Source organism: Sorex araneus, chromosome 1 (assembly GCF_027595985.1).
Source record: "Sorex araneus isolate mSorAra2 chromosome 1, mSorAra2.pri, whole genome shotgun sequence".
NCBI lineage: Eukaryota > Metazoa > Chordata > Mammalia > Eulipotyphla > Soricidae > Sorex > Sorex araneus.
This window is the reverse complement of record NC_073302.1, coordinates 378,516,232-378,537,686: the sequence shown is the minus strand read 5'-3', so window position 1 is coordinate 378,537,686 and position 21,455 is coordinate 378,516,232. Positions and strand designations below refer to the sequence as shown.

The following is a 21,455-nucleotide window of genomic DNA, read 5'->3' as shown; positions in this document are numbered from 1 at the left end:
AAGTCAGAGAAAATACATTTTCATACCCTCTGCATCTAGCACAGTATATGATACCTCAACTGTACATATACAATTGCAAGTAAAAGATATAATCAATTAGTTTAAAACAACAAAGATATTCATCACCAAAAAAAAAAAAGACTTTTACCATGACATATTTTTCCATCACCATAAGACCCTTTTGGACATGATCCACAGTGATAGGAACCAAAAGTATTGAGACATTCCACCTCTGGAAAGCAAGGCTTGGATTCACACTCATCAATATCTTCCTGGCAGGTTTTGCCTAAAGAAAATATAGATGCAATTGTCAAATTCTCTAATCTGATAAACATTGTATGTCTAATTAAGATTGATTTATTTCTACGTTTTTGTATATTTTTCAAATATTCTCAAAGTTGTCATAATTAAAATACATGTACTTGGCTTAATATTTACTGCACAAATGGGGACCAGAGAGATGGTACTATGGATATGGCGCTTCATCCCCAATATCCCAGATGGTCTCCCAAGATAGTGAAGAGTAATTCCTAAGTGCAGAACTAGGAATAACCCCTGAGCTTCGCCAGGTTGACCAAAACAAACTGCATAACTAAATATAAATTCATTAATTTAATTATGTTTAACACCAAACCAGATTACTCACTCACTTAAATAAGATTTTTCCTTAAAATTAAGAATTAATAAGTCCATACTTTTTTTTTTTTTGGTTTTTGGGTCACACCCGGCGATGCACAGGGGTTACTCCTGTCTCTTCATTCAGGAATTACCCCTGGCGGTGCTCAGGGGACCATATGGGATGCTGGGATTAGAACCCGGGTCGGCCACATGCAAGGCAAATGCCCTACCCGCTGTGCTATTGCTCCAGCCCCCATACATATTTTAAAACAAGTGATCATATAAGAAGCAGTCACTTATACTTTGTTTGAAAATTTGGTGATTTAAAAAAAAAAAACTATTAAAGAGGCCGGAGCAATAGTACAGGGGGTAGGATTTTCTCTTGCACATGGCTGGCGTAAGTTTGATCCCCAGACTGCAAAATGGTTCCCCAAACCTACCAGGAATGATTCTTGAACAGAGCCTGTAGTGCTCCCTGAGCACTTCTGGGTCTGCCCTCCTTCACAAAGTTGTTAGAGTGGTTACCTATTTCGCTGAAGAACAACTTATTTGATTCAATTATTGAAGTGGCTGTGAAAATCTATGAAAATATTGCAGTGTGCTAGCAAAGTTGGCTTTGACATTTTATTGGTTTGGTTTTTGTCTTGTTGAGTTTCCCAATCAGTGCTCAGAGGTCCCAGGGATCACACCAAGGCTAGTTGGCCACTGTGTCAGGCAGTTCGATTACAAAGACCTGAGGGGGAAGAGCTGCTCAAGCCCTGAGGTACCAGGGAACCATGAAGGACACACCCAGTAATGCCCAGTTATGTCATCGGACAGCAAGCATGTGGTGCCAGGGTTCAAACTTGGGCACTTGCCTCTGACTGCTGGGCTGTATCTAGGCTCCCTTTAAAAAGTTTTTTAAGATGAAAAGTTTATTTTTTAAATATTTTAACACTTGAATAAATACATTAGGTCATTAGCAGATGGTAACTCCAATTAAAGATCCATGAGGCAATCAATATCTGAATTCTTTCTAAAGCAGTCTTTTATGCCTGAAACAACTATATTATGAGCAAATTTGTAAACCAAGGATGTTTTAATGAAAATAAATTCTTATAAAAGCAGCCTCCAGTACAACTAATAATAGCCTCCAAAGATAACATTTTTGTTTTAAATGCTGCAAAAAAATTAAGACACCCAAATATCCTGGTTAGTTCTATTATAATGTTAAAATATATGCTGTCAAAGAAATCATCAGTACTAAACTTACATATTTACTTATATCTAAAAATATTGTTGCGAACTTTTTAAAAATACCTTGGAAATAAAAGTTGTCAGTCATGCACTTATTTGAGATCTCAGAATCAGATATTTTGGGACAATATTTTTGTTAAAGAATATATGATGGCTTATTTAGACCGAACATGATGGCCACTCAATACCTCTATTGCAAACTACAACACCCAAAAGGAGAGAGAACAAAAGGGAATGTCCTGCCACAGAGGCAGGTAGGGTGGTGGGGAATGGGGTGAGGGTGGTAGGAGGGATACTGGGAACATTGGTGGAGGAGAATGGGCACTGGTGGAGGGAAGGGTAATCGATCACTGTGTGACTGAAATGCAAACTCTAAAGTTCATACATTTGTAACTGTACCTCACTAATATTTTTTTTAAAAAAAGATGACGTAAACGCTAACTTTATATCACAATGTTTTTAAAGTAAAAAATGATCAATGAGGGACCTGAGGTACAATGAGGTACAGTAGTTAAGTTATTGATTGAACATAGATGGCCCCAGTTAAATCTCTGGCATCACTTCTGATTCCCCCAAGAAGCTCTAGGTGTGATCCCTGAGCAGAGAACAAGAAGCACTGCTAAGTGTGGCCCTGAGCACTGTTAAGCGTGGCCCCAAAACAAACATCAAACAACAAACTATGTAATAGGCCAGGGATCCAGGAATGTATTCAGCAGCAGAGCATTTGCCTTGGTGTGTAAAGCCTTGGGTTTGATTATCAGCACCAAAAACAAAATTATAAATGAAATACTCAAATATTTCCCATGGCACATTTATTTGCTTTCCTGTATTTCAATAGTAACATATCAAACATATTTCTACCTATAATATACAGACTAACACTGTTAAAAATCTGCAGAATAGGGGCTGGAGTGGTGGCACACAGCGGGTAGGGCTTGCACTTGGCCAAACTGGGTTCGATTCTCAGAATCCCATATGGTCCCCTGAGCACCACCAGGAGTAATTCCTGAGTGCAGAGCCAGGAGTAACCCCTGTACAGTGCCAAGTGTGACCCAAAAAGAAAAAAAAAATCTGCAGAATATCGCTATAGAATATTGATACTAAAATTACAAACCTGGGAAAACTTAGAAGGCACTATGTAAGAAATTTTAAAAGGATATGGATTACATGTATCTTTGAAGACTTTTGCTAGGGTTTTTATTAGGATTTTTCAAGGTGTACTAAAATCTCTAGGACCAAAATTTGCTTGAGCCTCTTAGCTTAATGTTCTAAGTCTTCCTTATGACTCACATATTCATTCACATACATACGATCCACCGTTCAAGGAATCCTGAGAAACCAAAACTCACCTTTGAGTCCAGGTGGACAAACACAAGAAAAATTGTGAATATCAGCAACACATTTACCAAGGCCACAAGGGTTTGAATGGCATTCAGTGACATTCATTTCGCAAAGAATACCCTGAAAACCAGGCGAGCAGGCACACAGGTACGCTCCACTTCCTGGGAAGAATTCAGTGTCAGACACACATGACCCACCATTCAAGCAATCACAAGACTTCACAAACACCTGCAAGGAAGGAAAAAAGCAAATGCCTTATTTTGCAATACCACCATCTTTACATTATACCCTAGACATCATAATAGGCATTAATGTTAGTGTTTAAGAAGAATCAAATCACATATTCTTTTACAAAAAAAATATGGCTGTATGTTTAAAAGTTCTCTTGTCATTGTTAGGTGCATAATACGTTGGTCTGGGAATAGTAACACAGATCTATGCGTTCTAAATTTGAAATTACATTTTAAAATTCTTACAAGAATTGGTCAAAATTTTGGAAACTTAATTTCCATGAAATATCTAGTAATTTATCCCTATTTAAAAGCTTAGAACATAAATGATATGCACTTATGAAATAATGCTATTAAACAGTTCATTGAACAACATCTATGTAATAAAAATGACTTCAACTGTACTGTGTTACTTGAATTACTTCAGAAGGCAATTCTGTTTATTTTCAAGAGCATACCAAGAATATAAGTGTCAGATATAATGATTTAATTATCAATTTCTGCAATGTAAGAAAAACTGAAAAAAACTTGTCATCGTTAGGTGCATAAGAAATGCAAGAATAAGCAAGTTAGTCACACATCCTACCCGAAAATCTATAGACTGAAAGAAACAAAATCACTTGAAGTACTAGTTAACATGACACAGTACATAAGTGTTTTTCATAAATTACTATTGATGATGGACTAGAGCGATAGCACAGCAGGTAGGGCGTTTGCCTTGCATGTGGCTGACCCAGGTTCGATTCCTCTGTCCCTCTCGGAGAGCCTGGCAAGCTACTGAGAGTATCCTGTCTGCAGAGCAGAGCCTAGCAAGCTACCCGTGGCATATTTGATATGCCAAAAATAATAACAAGTCTCACAATGGAGACGTTACTGGTACCCGACCTAGCAAATCGATGAACAACAGGACGACAGTGCTATGACAGTACTACTTTTGATGAAAATGTATCCAAGTGAATATACAACACAAAAACAGTTTTAAGAGCTCAATGAATGAGTGAGCAAAAAAGCACAATTCATAATTATTTAAAATCATACTATTTACAATTCTGATTTCTAATTCAGTATCTATGATTTCTCCACTTCAAGAAAATTATCCATCTTAGATTAATCACATATGTTTCAAAGTTAGACATCAATGAATTCTGATGTCTTTCATCATTAGGTGCATAAGAAATTGGTCTGGGAACAGAAACATAGATCTATGTGTTTTAGATTTGAAGTTACGTTTTTAAATTCTTACAAGAATTAATCAAAATTTTGGAAGCTTAATTTCCATGAAATGTTTAGTAGTTTAACTCCTATTTAAAAACTTAGGACATGAATGATATGCACTTCTGAAATAAAGCTATTAAGTTGCTCATTGAACAACATCTATGTAATAAAAATTACTTCAATTGTAAATGTAGTTTCAGCATCACAGTTGTCGCTAAGGTGCAGAATGAATTGCTGTGGCGTCTGTGTCTCTGCTTTCCACATAAGAAGTCCTGAAGAAGAAACATCTGCTCCTTTAGGACCAGAGTCCAAGGTAAAATGGATCTCGGAGCCCTCTGGATCAAAAGCGGTAAACTGGTACATAAAGTTTTCCCCAAAGTATGCATGTAATTTGCTTTGTGGTATTTGAATTACTGGTGGTTGGTTGTCTGAAACAGAGAAAACATTACTTTTACACCTCATAGCAAAGGAAAAAATATACTACATAAAGGTCCAATTGATATATGTAATTTTTAATGCCTGAGCTCTGTTAATCATTATACTTTTAATTATATTTTATTCTTGAACAACACAGGAGTTCTGGGGATACCCCAGAAAACTGAAAATCTGGTATAACTTTTGACTCACCAAAATTTAACCATTAATAGTCCACTATTGATCAGAAGTCCACTATTTACATGTTAATAGAGATGTTAACATATTAACATGTTAGTAAACATGTTAATGTTACCCTATTAACATATTTGAGATATTGCCTGTATTAATACTACATTTACATTTACAAAGTTACATATCTGTTTTCCAGATGAATTCTAATACCTGCACCCAAATTATCTCATATAATACAAAATAATGTATGTGTTTCTACATCACTAGCAATAAATATCAAAAATGAAAGAATAAAGTGAAAAATTATTTTTATAGGTGTAAGGACTCATGGACAAGCAATACAGAAGCAGAAATAAAATTCCTTTTTTAAAAATTTTTTAAAACTTTTATTGAATCGGCCCTCCCGCGCCCCGCTTCCCGCCGCCTGGACTCCCCGAGACCTTCCAGCCGCCCCAGCCCGTGTCCTCTGCGCCCCGGCTCCTCCCCGGGCCCCCTAACTGCGGCCCGCCCTCTCAGGTACCTTCCCGGACCCTCAGCCACGCCCTCCCGCGCCCCGCTTCCCGCCGCCTGGACTCCCCGAGACCTTCCAGCCGCCCCAGCCTGTGTCCTCTGCGCCCCGGCTCCTCCCCGGGCCCCCTAACTGCGGCACGCCCTCGCAGGAAGACACTGGGGGCGTGTCCTGTATGTTAGTGGGCGTGGTCTAAAAGTGGGCGTGGCCTCCTCTCAGAGCGGCCAACGCTAACGCGGCCGCAGTTATTCTTTGTTACCTCAGCTCAATCAGTACTTGTATGTTTTTGAAAATTCACTTTTGCAATCTCTAACACACAAAATAGCCATTAGCTTAGTCTGACACTATAAAAGCTCTCAGTTAATAAGGGAAGTTTAGCACGATCAGAAAACCTTCTTTCCACAAGAAGGAAAAAGGAACAAATAACTACAGAGCTCCAGCTCTATACTTCCGTAACAATATGAAGAAGCAGCGAAAATCCCCTCCACCAAGAGAGGGAGAAGAAAAAATCCCAGAAACATCAATGGGGGCTACTCACATCTATGACCTCTCAGATAAACAATTTAGAGAGGAGATCTGGAGGAGAGTCGACCTACTCCAAGCAACCATGGAACAGACATCCAATAAACTAAGGGAGGAGATGAATCAAGCGCTGGAACGGTCTACCAAGAAAATTCAGGAAGAAATGAGAGCAGAAATGAGAGCAGAAATTTCAAATCTTCGAACGGAAATCTCACAAATAAAGGAATCGGTAGATGAAATAAAAATCTCACTAGATGCCCTCAACAGTAGAATGACTACAGCTGAAGAAAGAATCAGCGACCTGGAAGATGAGCTGCAGAAAGCTTATAGACAACAACAAATCATGGCCAAAGACCTCAAAATGGCTATAGAGCGAATCAGAGCCCTGGGGGATGACTTCAAGAGAAACAACATAAGAATCATTGGAGTACCAGAACCACAGGGAAGTAACCCCAATGAAAAAAACACAGTCAAAGACATCATTGCTAAGAAATTCCCAGAGCTCGAGAAGGCAGGCATCCAGATATAAGGAGTCCGAAGAGTACCAGCAAAAAGAGACCCGAATAAAAAGACTCCAAGGCATATCATAGTCAGAATGACGGATGCTATGGATAGAGACACAATTCTGCAAGCAGCAAGGTCAAAGAAGGAAATTACATACAAAGGAGCACCCCTCAGATTTACAGCAGACCTGTCAGAGGAAACACTCCGAGCCCGAAGACAATGGTGGAACATAGTGAAAAGACTCAACGAAATGAATGCCTCACCAAGAATACTTTATCCGGCTAAACTCTCACTCAAACTCGAAGGAACCATACACTACTTCTCGGATAAACAACAGCTCAGGTCCTTCATAGACTCAAAACCAAACTTGAAAGAAGGTCTCAAGGGGCTACTGTAAGACAAGGTGGACCCACATAAAAACAACAAATACCACAGAAATATGACACAAAATCCTATCACAATAATCTCTCTCAACGTCAACGGCCTAAATGCACCCATCAAGAGACACAGAGTGGCAAAATGGATCCAGAAATTAAACCCATCATTCTGCTGCCTGCAAGAAACACACCTGAACAAACAGAGTAAACATAGACTCAAAGTCAAAGGATGGAAAACAATCCTGCAAGCAAACAACCCCCGTAAAAAAGCTGGAGTGGCCATCCTAATATCCGACAACATAGATTTCAGGTTGAAAAAGATTAAAAGGGACAGCGAAGGTCATTTTCTGTTTATCAAGGGATATGTTCAACAGGAAGAAATCACACTCTTAAACATATATGCACCTAATGAGCGACCAGCTAAATATTTAAAACAACTCCTAGCAGACTTCAAAGAGGACATCACTAACAGCACAATAGTAGTCGGAGACTTCAATATGGCCTTATCGCCTCTAGATAGATCGACAAGAACAAAACTCAACAAGGAAACACTGACTCTGAAAGAAGAAATTGAAGAGAGAGGCCTAATAGACCTATACAGGGCCTTACACCCCCAAAAGAAAGAATACACATTCTTTTCCAGTGCACACGGAACATTTTCTAAAATAGACCATGTACTGGGCCCCAGAACATACCTCAATAGAATCGGAAAAATAGAAATTGTATCAACCATCTTTTCAGACCACGATGCGCTGAAGATAGAAGCTAACCACTCACTGACACGGAGAATCAAGTCAAACACTTGGAAATTAAACAATTCAATGTTGAACAATGAGTGGGTCAGGAAGGAAATCAAGGAAGAAATCAAAAAATACTTAGAAACAAATGAGAATGAAGACACGAGCTGCCAAAACCTATGGGACGCAGCTAAAGCCGTGTTAAGGGGAAAATTTATAGCTCTCCAAGCATTCCTCAGGAAGGAAGAAAGGGCCCACATAGACAGCTTGACTTCACGACTCAAGACCTTAGAAAAGGACCAGAAAAGGGAACCCAAACCAGATCGAAGGAAAGAAATAATAAAAATTAGAGCAGAAATTAATGACATGGAAACCAAAAAGACAATCCGAAAGATCAATGAAACAAAGAGCTGGTTCTTCGAGAAAATAAACAAGATTGATAAACCGCTAGCAAGACTCACAAAGAAAGAAAGAGAAAGAACCCTAATAAATCGAATCAGAAATGAAAAGGGGGACATCATAACAGAAACCAGTGAGATTCAAAAGATCATTAGAGACTACTTCGAAAGTCTATATGCCACAAAACAGGAGAACCTAAAAGAAATAGATGGATTCCTCGATTCTTACAATCTCCCAAGACTGAACAAAGAAGACTTGGAATACCTGAATAGACCCATCAATGTTAAGGAAATTGAAGCTGTGATCAAAAACCTCCCCAAAAACAAAAGCCCAGGCCCAGATGGCTTCACTGGCGAATTCTTCCAAACATTTAAAGAAGACCTGCTGCCTGTTTTCCTCAAACTTTTCCAGGAAATTGAAAAAACAGGAAATCTCCCAAACAGTTTCTATGAAGCACACATCTCCCTAATACCAAAAGCAAACAAAGACATCACTAAGAAAGAAAATTACAGACCAATATCCCTGATGAACACCGATGCGAAGATCCTCACAAAATACTGGCAAATAGGATCCAACAACTCATCAAAAAGATTATACATCACGACCAAGTGGGATTCATCCCAGGGATGCAAGGATGGTTTAACATTCGGAAATCAATCAACATAATCCAGCATATCAACAAAAGTAAAGATAAAAACCATATGATCATATCAATAGATGCAGAGAAAGCATTTGACAAGATCCAACATCCTTTCATGATGAAAACCCTCGCCAAAATGGGGTTTGGAGGAACTTTCCTCAAGATAGTCGAAGCCATCTATCACAAGCCTACGGCAAGCATTATCCTCAACGGGGAAAAACTAAGGGCCTTTCCTCTGAGATCAGGCACAAGACAAGGATGCCCACTCTCACCACTCCTCTTCAATATAGTACTGGAAGTACTTGCGATAGCTATTAGACAAGAAAAAGAGATTAAGGGCATCCAGATAGGAAGGGAAGAAATCAAACTCTCACTATTTGCAGACGACAGGATACTATATCTAGAGAAGCCTAAAACCTCTACTAAGAAACTCTTAGAAACAATAGACTTATACAGTAAAGTTGCAGGCTACAAAATCAATACCCAAAAATCCATGGCCTTCATATATGCAAACAATGAGGCAGAGGAAAGGGACATGAAAAAAGCAATCCCATTCACAATCGTGCCCCAGAAAATCAGGTACCTCGGAATCAGCTTAACCAAGGAAGTAAAAGACCTTTACAAAGAAAACTACATAACGCTACTCCATGAAATCAAAGAGGACATGAGGAAATGGAAACATATACCCTGCTCGTGGATAGGGAGAATCAATGTTGTCAAAATGGCAATACTCCCTAAAGCATTATACAGATTCAATGCGATCCCTATAAATATACCCATGACACTCTTCAAAGAAATGGATCAAGAAATCCTAAAATTCATATGGAATAACAAACGTCCAAGGATAGCTAAAACAATTCTTGGGAAAAAGATGATGGGAGGCATCACCATCCCCAACCTCAAACTTTACTACAAAGCAGTAACAATTAAAACAGCATGGTACTGGAACAAAGGCAGAGCCGTAGACCAATGGAACAGGGTGGAATATCCCTACACACAACCCCAAATGTATGACCATCTAATCTTTGATAAGGGAGCAAGAGATGTGAAGTGGAGCAAGGAAAGCCTCTTTAACAAATGGTGCTGGCACAACTGGACAACCACATGCAAAAAAATGGGTTTAGACCTTGACCTGACACCATGCACAAAAGTCAGATCAAAATGGATTAAAGACCTCAACATTAGACCACAAACCATAAGGTACATTGAAGACAAGGTCGGCGAAACCCTCCACGATATTGAAGATAAAGGTATCTTCAAAGGTGGCACGGAACTAAGCAATCTAGTAAAAACAGAGATCAACAAATGGGACTACATTAAACTAAAAAGCTTCTGCACCGCAAGAGATACATTGACCAGAATCCAAAGACTATCCACAGAATGGGAAAGGATATTTACACAATACCCATCAGATAAGGGGTTGATATCAATGGTATATAAAGCACTGGTTGAACTCTACAAGAAGAAAACATCCAACCCCATCAAAAAATGGGGCGAAGAAATGAACAGAAACTTTACCAAGGAAGAAATACGAATGGCCAAAAGGCACATGAAAAAGTGCTCTGCATCACTAATCATCAGAGAGATGCAGATCAAAACAACTTTGAGATACCACCTCACACCACAGAGACTAGCACACATCCAAAAGAACAAAAGCAACCGCTGTTGGAGAGGATGTGGGGAGAAAGGGACCCTTCTTCACTGCTGGTGGGAATGCCGACTGGTTCAGCCCTTCTGGAAAACAATTTGGACGATTCTCAAAAAATTAGATATTGAATTCCCATTTGACCCAGCAATACCACTGCTGGGAATATATCCCAGAGAGGCAAAAAAGTACAATCGAAACAATATCTGCACATGTATGTTTATCGCAGCACTGTTTACAATAGCCAGAATCTGGAAAAAACCCGAATGCCCCAGAACGGATGACTGGTTGAGGAAACTTTGGTACATCTATACAATGGAATACTATGCAGCTGTTAGAAAAAAGGAGGTCAAGAATTTTGTAGTTAAGTGGATGGGCATGAAAAGTTTCATGCTGAGTGAAATGAGTCAGGAAGAGAGAGACAGACATAGAAAGATTGCACTCATCTATGGTATATAGAATAACAGAGTGGGAGACTATCACCCAAGAACTGTAGAAATAAGTACCAGGAGGTTGACTCCATGGCTTCGAGGCTGGCCTCACGTTCCGGGGAAAGGTCAACTCAGAGAAGCGATCACCAACTACATTGTAGTCGAAGGCCATGTGGGGGAAGGGAGTTGCGGGCTGAATGAGGGCTAGAGACTGAGCACAGCGGCCACTCAACACCTTTATTGCAAACCACAACAGCTAATTAGAGAGAGAGAACAGAAGGGAATGCCTTGCCACAGTGGCAGGGTGGGGGGGGGGGAGATGGGATTGGGGAGGGTGGGAGGGACGCTGGGTTTACGGGTGGTGGAGAATGGGCACTGGTGAAGGGATGGGTTCCCGAACTTTGTATGAGGGAAGTATAAGCACAAAAGTGTATAAATCTGTAACTGTACCCTCACGGTGATTCTCTAATTAAAAATAAATAAAATTAAAAAAAAAACTTTTATTGAATCACCATGAGATAGTTACAAGCTTTCAAGTTTGGGTTACAATCTCACAATGATCAAACACCCATCCCTCCACCAGTGCACATTCACCACCACCAATATCCCGGCTATAGCCCTCTTTACCACCCTCCCCCTGCCTCTATGGCAGACAATATTTCCCCTACTCTTTCTCAATTTGGGGGTATTATAGCTTGCAAAACAGACACTGAGAGGTCATCATGTTTGGTCCATTATCTACTTTTGGCACGCATCTCCCATCCCAACTGGTTCCTCCAGCCATCATTTTCTTAGTGATCCGGTCTCTATTCTTTCTGCTTTCTCCCCTCCGCTCATAAAGCAGTCTTCCAGCAATGGGGCAATCCCCCTGGCTCTTGTATCTACTGTCCTTGAGTGTCAGCCTTATGTGATGTTATTTTATACTCCACCAATGAGTGCAGTCCCTCTATGTCTGTGCCTCTCTTTCTGACTCATTTCACTTAGCATGATACTTTCCATGTTTATCCATTTATAAGCAAATTTCATGACTTCATCTCTCCTAACAGCTGCATAGTATTCCATTGTGTAAATGTACCAAAGTTTCTCTAGCCAGTCATCTGTTTTAGGGAGCTCGGGTTGTTTCCATATTTTGGCTATTGTGAACAGTGCTGCAATGAATACATAGGTACAGATGTCATTTCTACTGTGCTTTTTTGCCTCCTCAGGATATATTCCCAGAAGTGAGATTGCAGAGTCATAAGAAATGGAGACACATCTCCTGCTCATGGATAGGGAGAATTAACATTATCAAAATGGCAATACTGCCCAAAGCACTATACAAATTTAATGCAGTCCCTATCTGGATACCCATGACATTTTTTAAAGAAATAGACAAAACACTCCTGAAATTTATATGGAACAACAAATCCCCATGAATAGCTAAAGCAATCCTTGTGAAAAAGGAGATGGGTGGTGTCACCTTCCCCAACTTCAAACTCTACTACAAAGCAGTAGTAATTAAAATAGCATGGTATTGCGATAAAAACAGACCTGCAGACAAATGAAACAGAGTTGAATATCCTGTCACAGACCCCCAAATATATATGGCCACTTAATCCTTGACAAAGGAGCAAGAAATGTGAGGTGGAACAAGGAAATCCTCTTCAACAAGTGGTGCTGGGAAAACTGGATAGCTACCTGCAAAAAAAATGAACTCTGACCTCTGTCTAATGCCAGGCACAAGAGTGAGATCAAAGTGGATTAAAGACCTCAATATCAATCATGAATCTATAAGGTTCATAGAAGAAAATGTAGGCAGAACTCTCCATGACATTGAAACTAAAAGCATCTTTAAGGATGAAACAGCACTGACAAATGCAAGTGAAAGCAAACATAAACAAATGGGACTACATCAAACTAAGAAGCTTCTGCACTTCAAAAGAAACAGTGACCAAAATACAAAAAGAGCCCACAGAATGGGAAAGAATATTTACCCAATACCCATCTGATAAGGGATTAATATCCAGGATATACAAGACTCTAGTAGAATTGTATAAGGAAAAAACCTCCAACCCCATCAAAAAATGGGGAGAAGAAATGAACAGAAGTTTCCTCAAGTGAAAAATACAAATAGCCAGAAGGCACATGAAAAAATGCCCCACATAGCTAATTATCAGGGAGATGCAAATCAAAACAACAATGAGATATCTTGTCACACTACAGAGACTGGCACACATTCAAAAGAACAAAAGCAACCAGTGCTGGCGTGGATGTGGGGGAAAAGGGCCGCTCCTTCATTGTTTGTGGGAATGCTGACTGGTCCAGCCTTTCTTGAAAACAATTCCTTTTTAGTAGTCTAGTGTAATCCACATGATTACTTCACAGTAGTATAGCTATGTACTGATATTTTTGTGGCATATGGCTTTACAGCCATAAGATTTGTGCCTCTCTTACATCAGTAAATGCTAAAATAGATTACTATCAACATATTTATTATGAATTAAAATCATGCCTTTTCTTTATTCTGTTTCTAGGCCATGCAAGCCCCTATATTAGCTTCTTCAACAGCTGCAAATCTACAAAAATATTTTAGTATATCTAATGAAACAAAACCATATTTAAATATACCCACACAGTTCAAACCTTTGTTTTCCAAAGATCAATTGCATTTGTTTTACTTTCATTAAACAATCCAAATAAGTTAAATGTCAATCTTTGAAAATGAGACTAACAGATGTAAGACTTAAAATTTGGCTATGAGAATGTGAAAGCACTTTGAAAATAACACAAAATATACCAAACATTTGCCTCATGCATATGGGATGCACCTCTTCATACTGAAATTACTTCTCAGTGTGAATTGTCTTAAAGCATGTCCACTCAAGTTTTCTTTCTTTCTCTATTTCTTCTTTACTCTTTGTCAATGGGTTGTTCAGAGGATTGCCCTGAATTTTCTCTCTGAGATGCTTGCCTCCTTAGATACAATAATCAGAACTCACTTAGTCAAACCAAGCTTCAGATCCTCAGAAGTCTTTCTAGGGAAGTGAATTCACACTCTGGAATTGTGGTTACTTCAGAGGACAAAGTCTCACAGTCCTCATGAAACTGTTAAAAATATCTCTTTAGAATGTTGGGAGGACCCACTTGGGTTGAAAACTGCATACCAAAAGTAGACTATAGACAGAGCATGATGGCCACTCAATACCTCTATTGCAAACTACAACACCCAACAGGAGAGAGAACAAAAGTGAATGCCCTGCAGAAGAGGCAGGGTGGGGTGGTGGGGTTTGGGTGGGGATGGTGGGAGGGACACTTGGAACATTGGTGGAGGAGAATGGGCACTGGTGGAGGGATGTAAACCAAATCCAAACATGAAAGTTCATAAGTTTGTAGCTGTACCTCATGGTGATTCACTAATAAAAAATTAAATAAATAAATAAATAAAATTTTAAAAAAACAGAGTAATAAGTAACTTTTCTATTCTAGAAAAGTTATTTGTATCTGAAAAGGGTGGAATAAAATGAAAATTACTCATGTTTCCTCTAAAGTACAAAAACAAAACATTTCTGTGGAAAATTTAAAAAAATCTCTTTATATTAATTTTAAAATGATCCCTTCTCCACTTCCCAGTTAATTTTTTTTAAAAGTACCCTACTTTCAGTGCCCAGGACACAAACACCCTAATTATATGGACAAAGCAATGATGTCAAGAGACTGCAGTCTATGCTTGTCTGCCATGTGCCATTAGAAAATGCACCAATATTAGTTTCCTCACCTTGTATATTAGAGGCTGGGAGAGATAATATTTCAAGACCATATTTTTTAAACAATGTGAATCTATAATGACTAAATCATATCAAATAATTTAGAATATTTTATTTTGCAGAAGTTATAGTATTTTTCCCTTGTAGAGTACACAAAATTCTTTCCCAAATGTCTATATGACATTCCCTGAATCTTACATCTGAGTAATAAATTATTTGATATATAGTCTAAAAGAGTAATGAAACTTGCACATATAATAACATGTACAGATACAGTAAAAAGCACTACTGGGGCTGGGGCGATAGCACAGCGGATAGGGCATTTGCACGCGGGACCTGGGTTGATTCCTCCATCCGTCTCAGGTAGCTCGGCAAGCTACCAAGAGTATCCTGCCTACACAGCAGAGCCTGGCAAGCTATCTGTGGCGTATTCAATATGCCAAAAACTGTAACAAGTTCTCATAATGGAGACGTTACTGGTGCCCGCTCGAGCAAATCAACTGAAAGAGAAAAGGCTAGAAACAGGATTTAGATCTTTGGCATTAAAGCAATATTTTCATGAAACCCACTGATTTTTACTAGAGAGGTTTGTATACTTCTGTAGTACACAGGAGACCATTTTGTTAGCTGCCATTTGACTTACACAGAGTATGTAGCTGAATTTACCATTCCCATTTTTTCCATTAATAATTCATACATTTTTTCCTTTTTAATTATTAAAGTTAAAATCCCATTTCTTGTGCCAGAAGGGTAGAAGTAGGTGCTTGCTTTGTATTTGACTGACTCAGGATAAATCCCCAGCACCACATTTGGTTCCCCAAGTACTGCAATATATGATCCCTGAGCACAGAGGCAGGAGTAAGCCCAAGCACTTCAGGGTTTGACCTCAAAACAAAAATAAACCCCGTTGTTTCAGGTAGTATAATCACAGAAGCATATAAAACAAAACATGCCATCTTAATCTCCTTAGAGCAAAGTAAATCATGAAGTTGGTAAAAATATGATATACAACATTTATCAAAACATATTTCTAAACTGCAGCAAAAATTCTTTTAAACAACCTCACATTAAAAATGCTGAATTAATAAAGAATAACTTACTTTCTAAAATTGACCAAGAAAATTTTGAAATTTTGGGTCTGCAAATAAAACAAGAGTTCGCAGGTGCTTTATCCCCTTCAGCGTAGCAAAGTCCATCAATAATGCAAACATTTTCCTAATGCAAAAATTTTTAAAAAGGAAAACAATAGTCAAAATATATCTACAGTTTGTGTGTAGAGGGAAAAATAAAACTGTATAGAAGGATATTAGTATACATATGTATATATATATTTGTGTGCATGTATATCACAATAAATATTAATGTGATTTCAATAAATGTATAATAGGAAATGTTTTGGTTAGAAAATAATTTTCATATTTCTTAATCATAAATTCACTTTAGAAAACAAACCACTCTGTTTAAATGTAAATACCTTTGGAACAGAGAAATACAGAGGAAAAAAGAAAATACATAGACTTATAGTTATTTACAAAATATATAATTTTTTGGTAGAACAAAGATTTTTTTATTGACAAGATGTTATAAAGATCTATTAAAGACACACATACACACAATCACACTCATAGACCTTACTTTGACCATATAGAATTATATATTTGGTAAATAATATTCTGTTTTCTTTTTACTACCAAACTCATACTGGATATACTCTATAGAAATAAAAATACAAACAAAGAAAGAAGCAAAGACAGAAACAAAGAAGCAGAGAAAGGAAGATTTTCCATCCTGCCCATCTAATAGAATAATACTTGTTAAGTATTATTCTATATAATACTTGTTAAGTACTGTTAAGAGATTCCCATCCTCTAAAGCAGACAATGTCCTGTGAACACAACAAAACTAGACCATATCCATGGTGTAATTTTCTATATTTGACAATAAATACCTTTATACAATATTTTAGAAAGATAAATTAGCATACACAGAAATAATTTTAAATGTAGCAAACATTTTAACCTGAAATGATCTTTTTCTTGGGTACATAATCTATGCTTACTTTACAAAGCCTCTTTTTTTTTAATTCTTTTATTGATTTACCATGTGGAAAGTTGCAAAGCTTTCAGGTTTAAGTCTCAGTTATACAATGCTCAAACACCCATCCCTTCACCAGTGCACATATTCCACCACCAAGAATCACGATATACCTCCCCCCTCCCCCCCACCTCCCCAGCCCCCCAGCCCACATGTGTAACTGGTAAATTTCATTTTACTTTCACTTTACTTTGATTACATTCAATATTTAAACAAAAAAAATCACTATTATTGATTTGGAGTTTCTCCCCCCTAAAGTCGATCTGCTGAAAAGAAAGCATTTGGTAATTTGTTTTCCATTGCTGAGAATGAAGAGACACGAGGTCAGGAGGCCGCACTAGCAGCAGCATAGTTTTGGATTTCTGTATTTTAGTATTTTAGTAACTAAGTCCAGAGAAATGTCTGCCAGGAATCGCAACATTGTAAGCTTGTACCTCTCAGCTACTTTATATTCCACATATGAGTGCGATCTTTCTATGTCTGTCTCTTTCTTTCTGACTCATTTCACTCAGCATACTTTCCATGTTGATCCACTTATATGCAAATTTCATGACTTCTTGTTTTCTGACAGCTACATAGTATTCCATTGTGTAAATATACCAGAGTTTCTTTAGCCAATCATCTGTTTTCTGGCACTCTGGTTTTTTCCATATTATAGCTATTGTAAACAGAATGGCAATGAACATGGAAATGCAGATGTCATCTCTACTATACTACAAAGCCTCTTTTGACAGCCTTGGAACACTGCACAAAAATGAGATAAAATAACTCCAAGAGGATAAAACAAACCTTGAATAACAAATTTCTCAAGTAATCCTTGTTGGATATATGCAAATGCAGTATTTTGAGGAAAATAATCAAACTATTTCTAATAACAGAAACTTATTATTGATATGATGCAGGAAGTATTTAATAATGAAACATAACTTTTGGTTTTCATATGCATAAATATTGTCACTGTCACTGTCATCCCGTTGCTCGAGCAGGCACCAGTAACGTCTCCATTGTGAGACTTGTTACTGTTTTTGGCATATCAAATACACCACGGGTAGCTTGCCAAACTCTGCCCTGTGGGCAAGATACTCTCGGTAGCTTGCCAGGATCTCTAGAGAGGCAGAGGAATCAAACCTGGGTCGTCCGCATGCAAGGCAAATGCCCTACCACTGTGCTATCACTCCAGCCAATGCATAAATATTACCTAATATATCTTGAAGATCCAAAGGATATCTGAGCAATAATAGCTAAAAATCAGAAATTGATAAATGAGAGAGCTTCCAGTTGAGTAGATAGAATTGAGAAGGGTGCTGTTGTGAGGAATTAGACTGTGTTGTTCCACAATTCCTCAAATGGCTAAATTCATTCGGCACAGAAAACTTCATTACCCACAGAAAATAGCCTTACCCATTTCACAAATTCTACGCAAATGAATGTTACTTGCTACAATGAGGATTGGGTAACTAACCATGAATAGATAATGAAAAATCATTATTACTATTATTGTTATTAATGGTTTTTAACAATGTATGTATGAATGAGGACTGGAGCAATAGCATAGCATTTGCCTTGCATGCAGCTGACCCAGGTTCGATTCTTCCATCCCTCTCGGAAAGCCCGGCAAACTACCAAGAGTATCCTGCCCACACGGCAGCAGAGCCTGGCAAGGTGTATTCGATATGACAAAAACAGTAACAACAAGTCTCACAATGACAATTACTGATGCCTGCTCGAGCAAATCAATGAACAATGGGACGAGACGACAACGCAGTGCTATGTATGAATGAAATTCAATCTAAACCTCTTTCATCCTTTAATAACTAATCATCTACCTCTTCAAAATGTTAATGGTAGAGGGGCTGGAGTGATAGCACAGGGGGTAGGGCGTTTGCCTTGCACGCGGCCGACCCGGGTTCGATTCCCAGCATCCCATATGGTCTCCCTCCCAAGCACCGCCAGGAGTGATTCCTGAGTGCAAAGCCAGGAGTAACCCCTGAGCATCGCCGGGTGTGACTCAAAAAGCAAAAAAACAAATACAAAACAAAAAAAATGTTCATGGTAGAGACCTTTCCCTTATGAATCCAACAAGAGTTATGGAGATCATAACAATTTCAATTTACCTTGAATAAACTCAAGGAATGTTGTTCTTTATGAATATTACTAATAAAGGTGTAAAAATCTATCTTAATGTGCCAATGTCATGGAAATGTAAACACATATGAGACAAATGTAAAAATAAGTGAAAGGAGACATACCTTTATAATACAAGAGTCATTTTCATAGCGTCCACAAATTTGACAAGCACCATCATACACAATCATTGTCTTGGGATTACTAAATTTATAGCCATCATTAGATACCTGTAAGAAGATTAGCTTCAAGTTTATCACAAATTATCATGCATACTTACATTATTTATAAATGTGAAGATATGTTTATCTTTTACCTTTTTCTTTGGCTTTTTAGGTTTACTCCTGGCTCAGAACTCAGGAATTAGTCCTGGCAGTTCTCAGGGGATCATATGGGATGCTGAGAATCGAACCCAGGTTGGCCTCATGCAAGGCAAAACCCCTACCCCCTACCCGCTGTGCTATCGCTTTCAGCCCCCTATCTTTTACCTTTAATTGCCATTTTCCAATTGGTTTCTCCCCCATGAAGTCCAGAGTTCCAGAATGCTGAACATCAGTAGGCAGCTGACAATCAATGGTTCTGCTATTTTGAAAACTAGTACGGGCATTGATAGCTTCTCCAAGGACCCATTTACTGTTATTGTACTGAGAGAGAAAGCAATTAGCGCCTGTTAAATTTTGAGAATATTCTGCTAGTGAATTACATAAAATAAATATAAATTTATAAATAATATAAACTTGGAAATCCATGCCAAATAGAATACAAATGTATAAACAAAAATGACTAAGTAGTGAGTTTCACTCAGAATTGAAAATAGTCCACACATCTTAATTGGATGTAAACTGCTTATAATGATTTAAGTATTTCTTGAAGGTCAAATCTGAGAAGTTACCTTTATTAGCCACATATATCACTATATAGCAACTTTTGTTCCAAAAGAAAACAGATTAGACATATATCAGTGATATATTAGATACGTTTTTTTTCTACAAATTTTCTCATTTTTCCTGAAAAACATCTCCTACTTTTACTTGTACTTGAAACTACCCTTCCTAAGTGTCATAGGGTTGTCAAGGGCTCTCTCAGGCTCTTGCATGACCTATCTCCCTAATTGCATTTGATTGTTCAAGGCTGGACCTTAACTGAACCATTGTTTTGATTACTTGGAATATTGAAACTTCATACTGGAGATAAAGTTAAGCCAGTCTGCCTCTGGAGGTTGAGTGGCAATATTCAAAGATATAAAGCTGTAGGTGGCCATATTTTTTTTATTATGAAGGGAAAATGTCTAGTGTCTGGTGAAATAGAAAAATGAAGTCCACGAACAGAAAAGCAGAATGAACACAGACAGATACACGAGTACATACAAATGAGCTCTCACTGTTCACATCTCAAATTCAAGTATTTTTCCCTACAAATTTAGCTACATTCTTCTCTTTGGTTCATGGTGTAAAACATGCAATTCTCATAATAAACGTTATTTTTATATAAGCTAAATAGTATTGGTGTCTAGAAATGTATTAGTGTCAAAAGTGGAAAATCAAGAAAAACACTAGGAATCATATACAAAATTAATAGGATATAGTACATTACTAACATTTAGATTGTGCGTATATTTTTTTAATGTGGGGGGTGTTAAGTGCTCAAAAATGATCCTGAAGCATGTTAATATTTCAATATGAGTATGAGAGAAGGAATATAAATGAAAGGAATGCAACATTAAAGTTTTTAATTAGTAAAAACATAATGCTGAAGACTTTATGGCTGGAAGATAGGGAACACAGTATACACTTCTTCCCAATTAAGCAGAGAGGGTGTAGTCTGTTACCAAACATATCAGGGTTCTCAAGCAGCGGGTGCTGACAAGAAACATCACACACAGTCTAGGTAGCAACACTCAGATGAATATTATCTCTTGCTTTTTTTTTTTGTCAATAACAAAATGCCAGCCAATATAGGAATTTTCTCTCCCCTCCCACTCTTGGAATAAGAATTCAAGTTCATTATCAAATTCACCAATATTTTGCAGATGTCTGTTATGTACTAAAGATATTCTGATTAAAAGGCTAACAGAGGAAAATATAAGCACAATAAAATTTTGTTATTTATAGAAATATTACTCTAAGTAACACTGTCAAGAAATTTTTTTCCCTTGGGGGATTGCTCCCTAACAGTGCTCTAGAGGGGACTGGGTTTCACAAGATTCTTAGCCAACATGGCTGATGGTTCAGTGCTGGGGTAATAGACATGCAACTGCTCAAGCTCTGCCATCCTAGGTAAAACCAGGCCACCACGGTGGTGCTTAGAGGTTGCCAGGACACTTCGAGGTGCTGTCACTGCCTCCAGGGTTAAACATTGACAGGGTTAAACATAAACATTTGTCATCAGGATTGAAATTAATCCCAGTCACTACTAATCACCAGTCCCCCAGCAGTCCCCCAAAAAAGTCTTCTAAAAAAAGATTATTTTTCTCTTCTCAAAA

General features: G+C 38.0%; 1 protein-coding gene across 1 annotated transcript in view; it reads right to left on the bottom strand.

Annotated features, from left to right (window-relative positions):
* The window catches only part of VWDE (von Willebrand factor D and EGF domains), an 89,478-nt gene that overhangs the window by 22,174 nt on the left and 45,849 nt on the right, over nt 1-21,455 (bottom strand). Inside the window, exons 14-18 of the mRNA XM_055119792.1 lie at nt 19,462-19,617; nt 19,099-19,203; nt 15,856-15,970; nt 4,818-5,068; nt 3,204-3,423 (exon numbers count right to left, since the gene is read on the bottom strand). Of these exons, the coding sequence (XP_054975767.1) occupies nt 3,204-3,423; nt 4,818-5,068; nt 15,856-15,970; nt 19,099-19,203; nt 19,462-19,617 (847 nt within the window). The remainder of the gene's footprint in view (nt 1-3,203; nt 3,424-4,817; nt 5,069-15,855; nt 15,971-19,098; nt 19,204-19,461; nt 19,618-21,455) is intronic.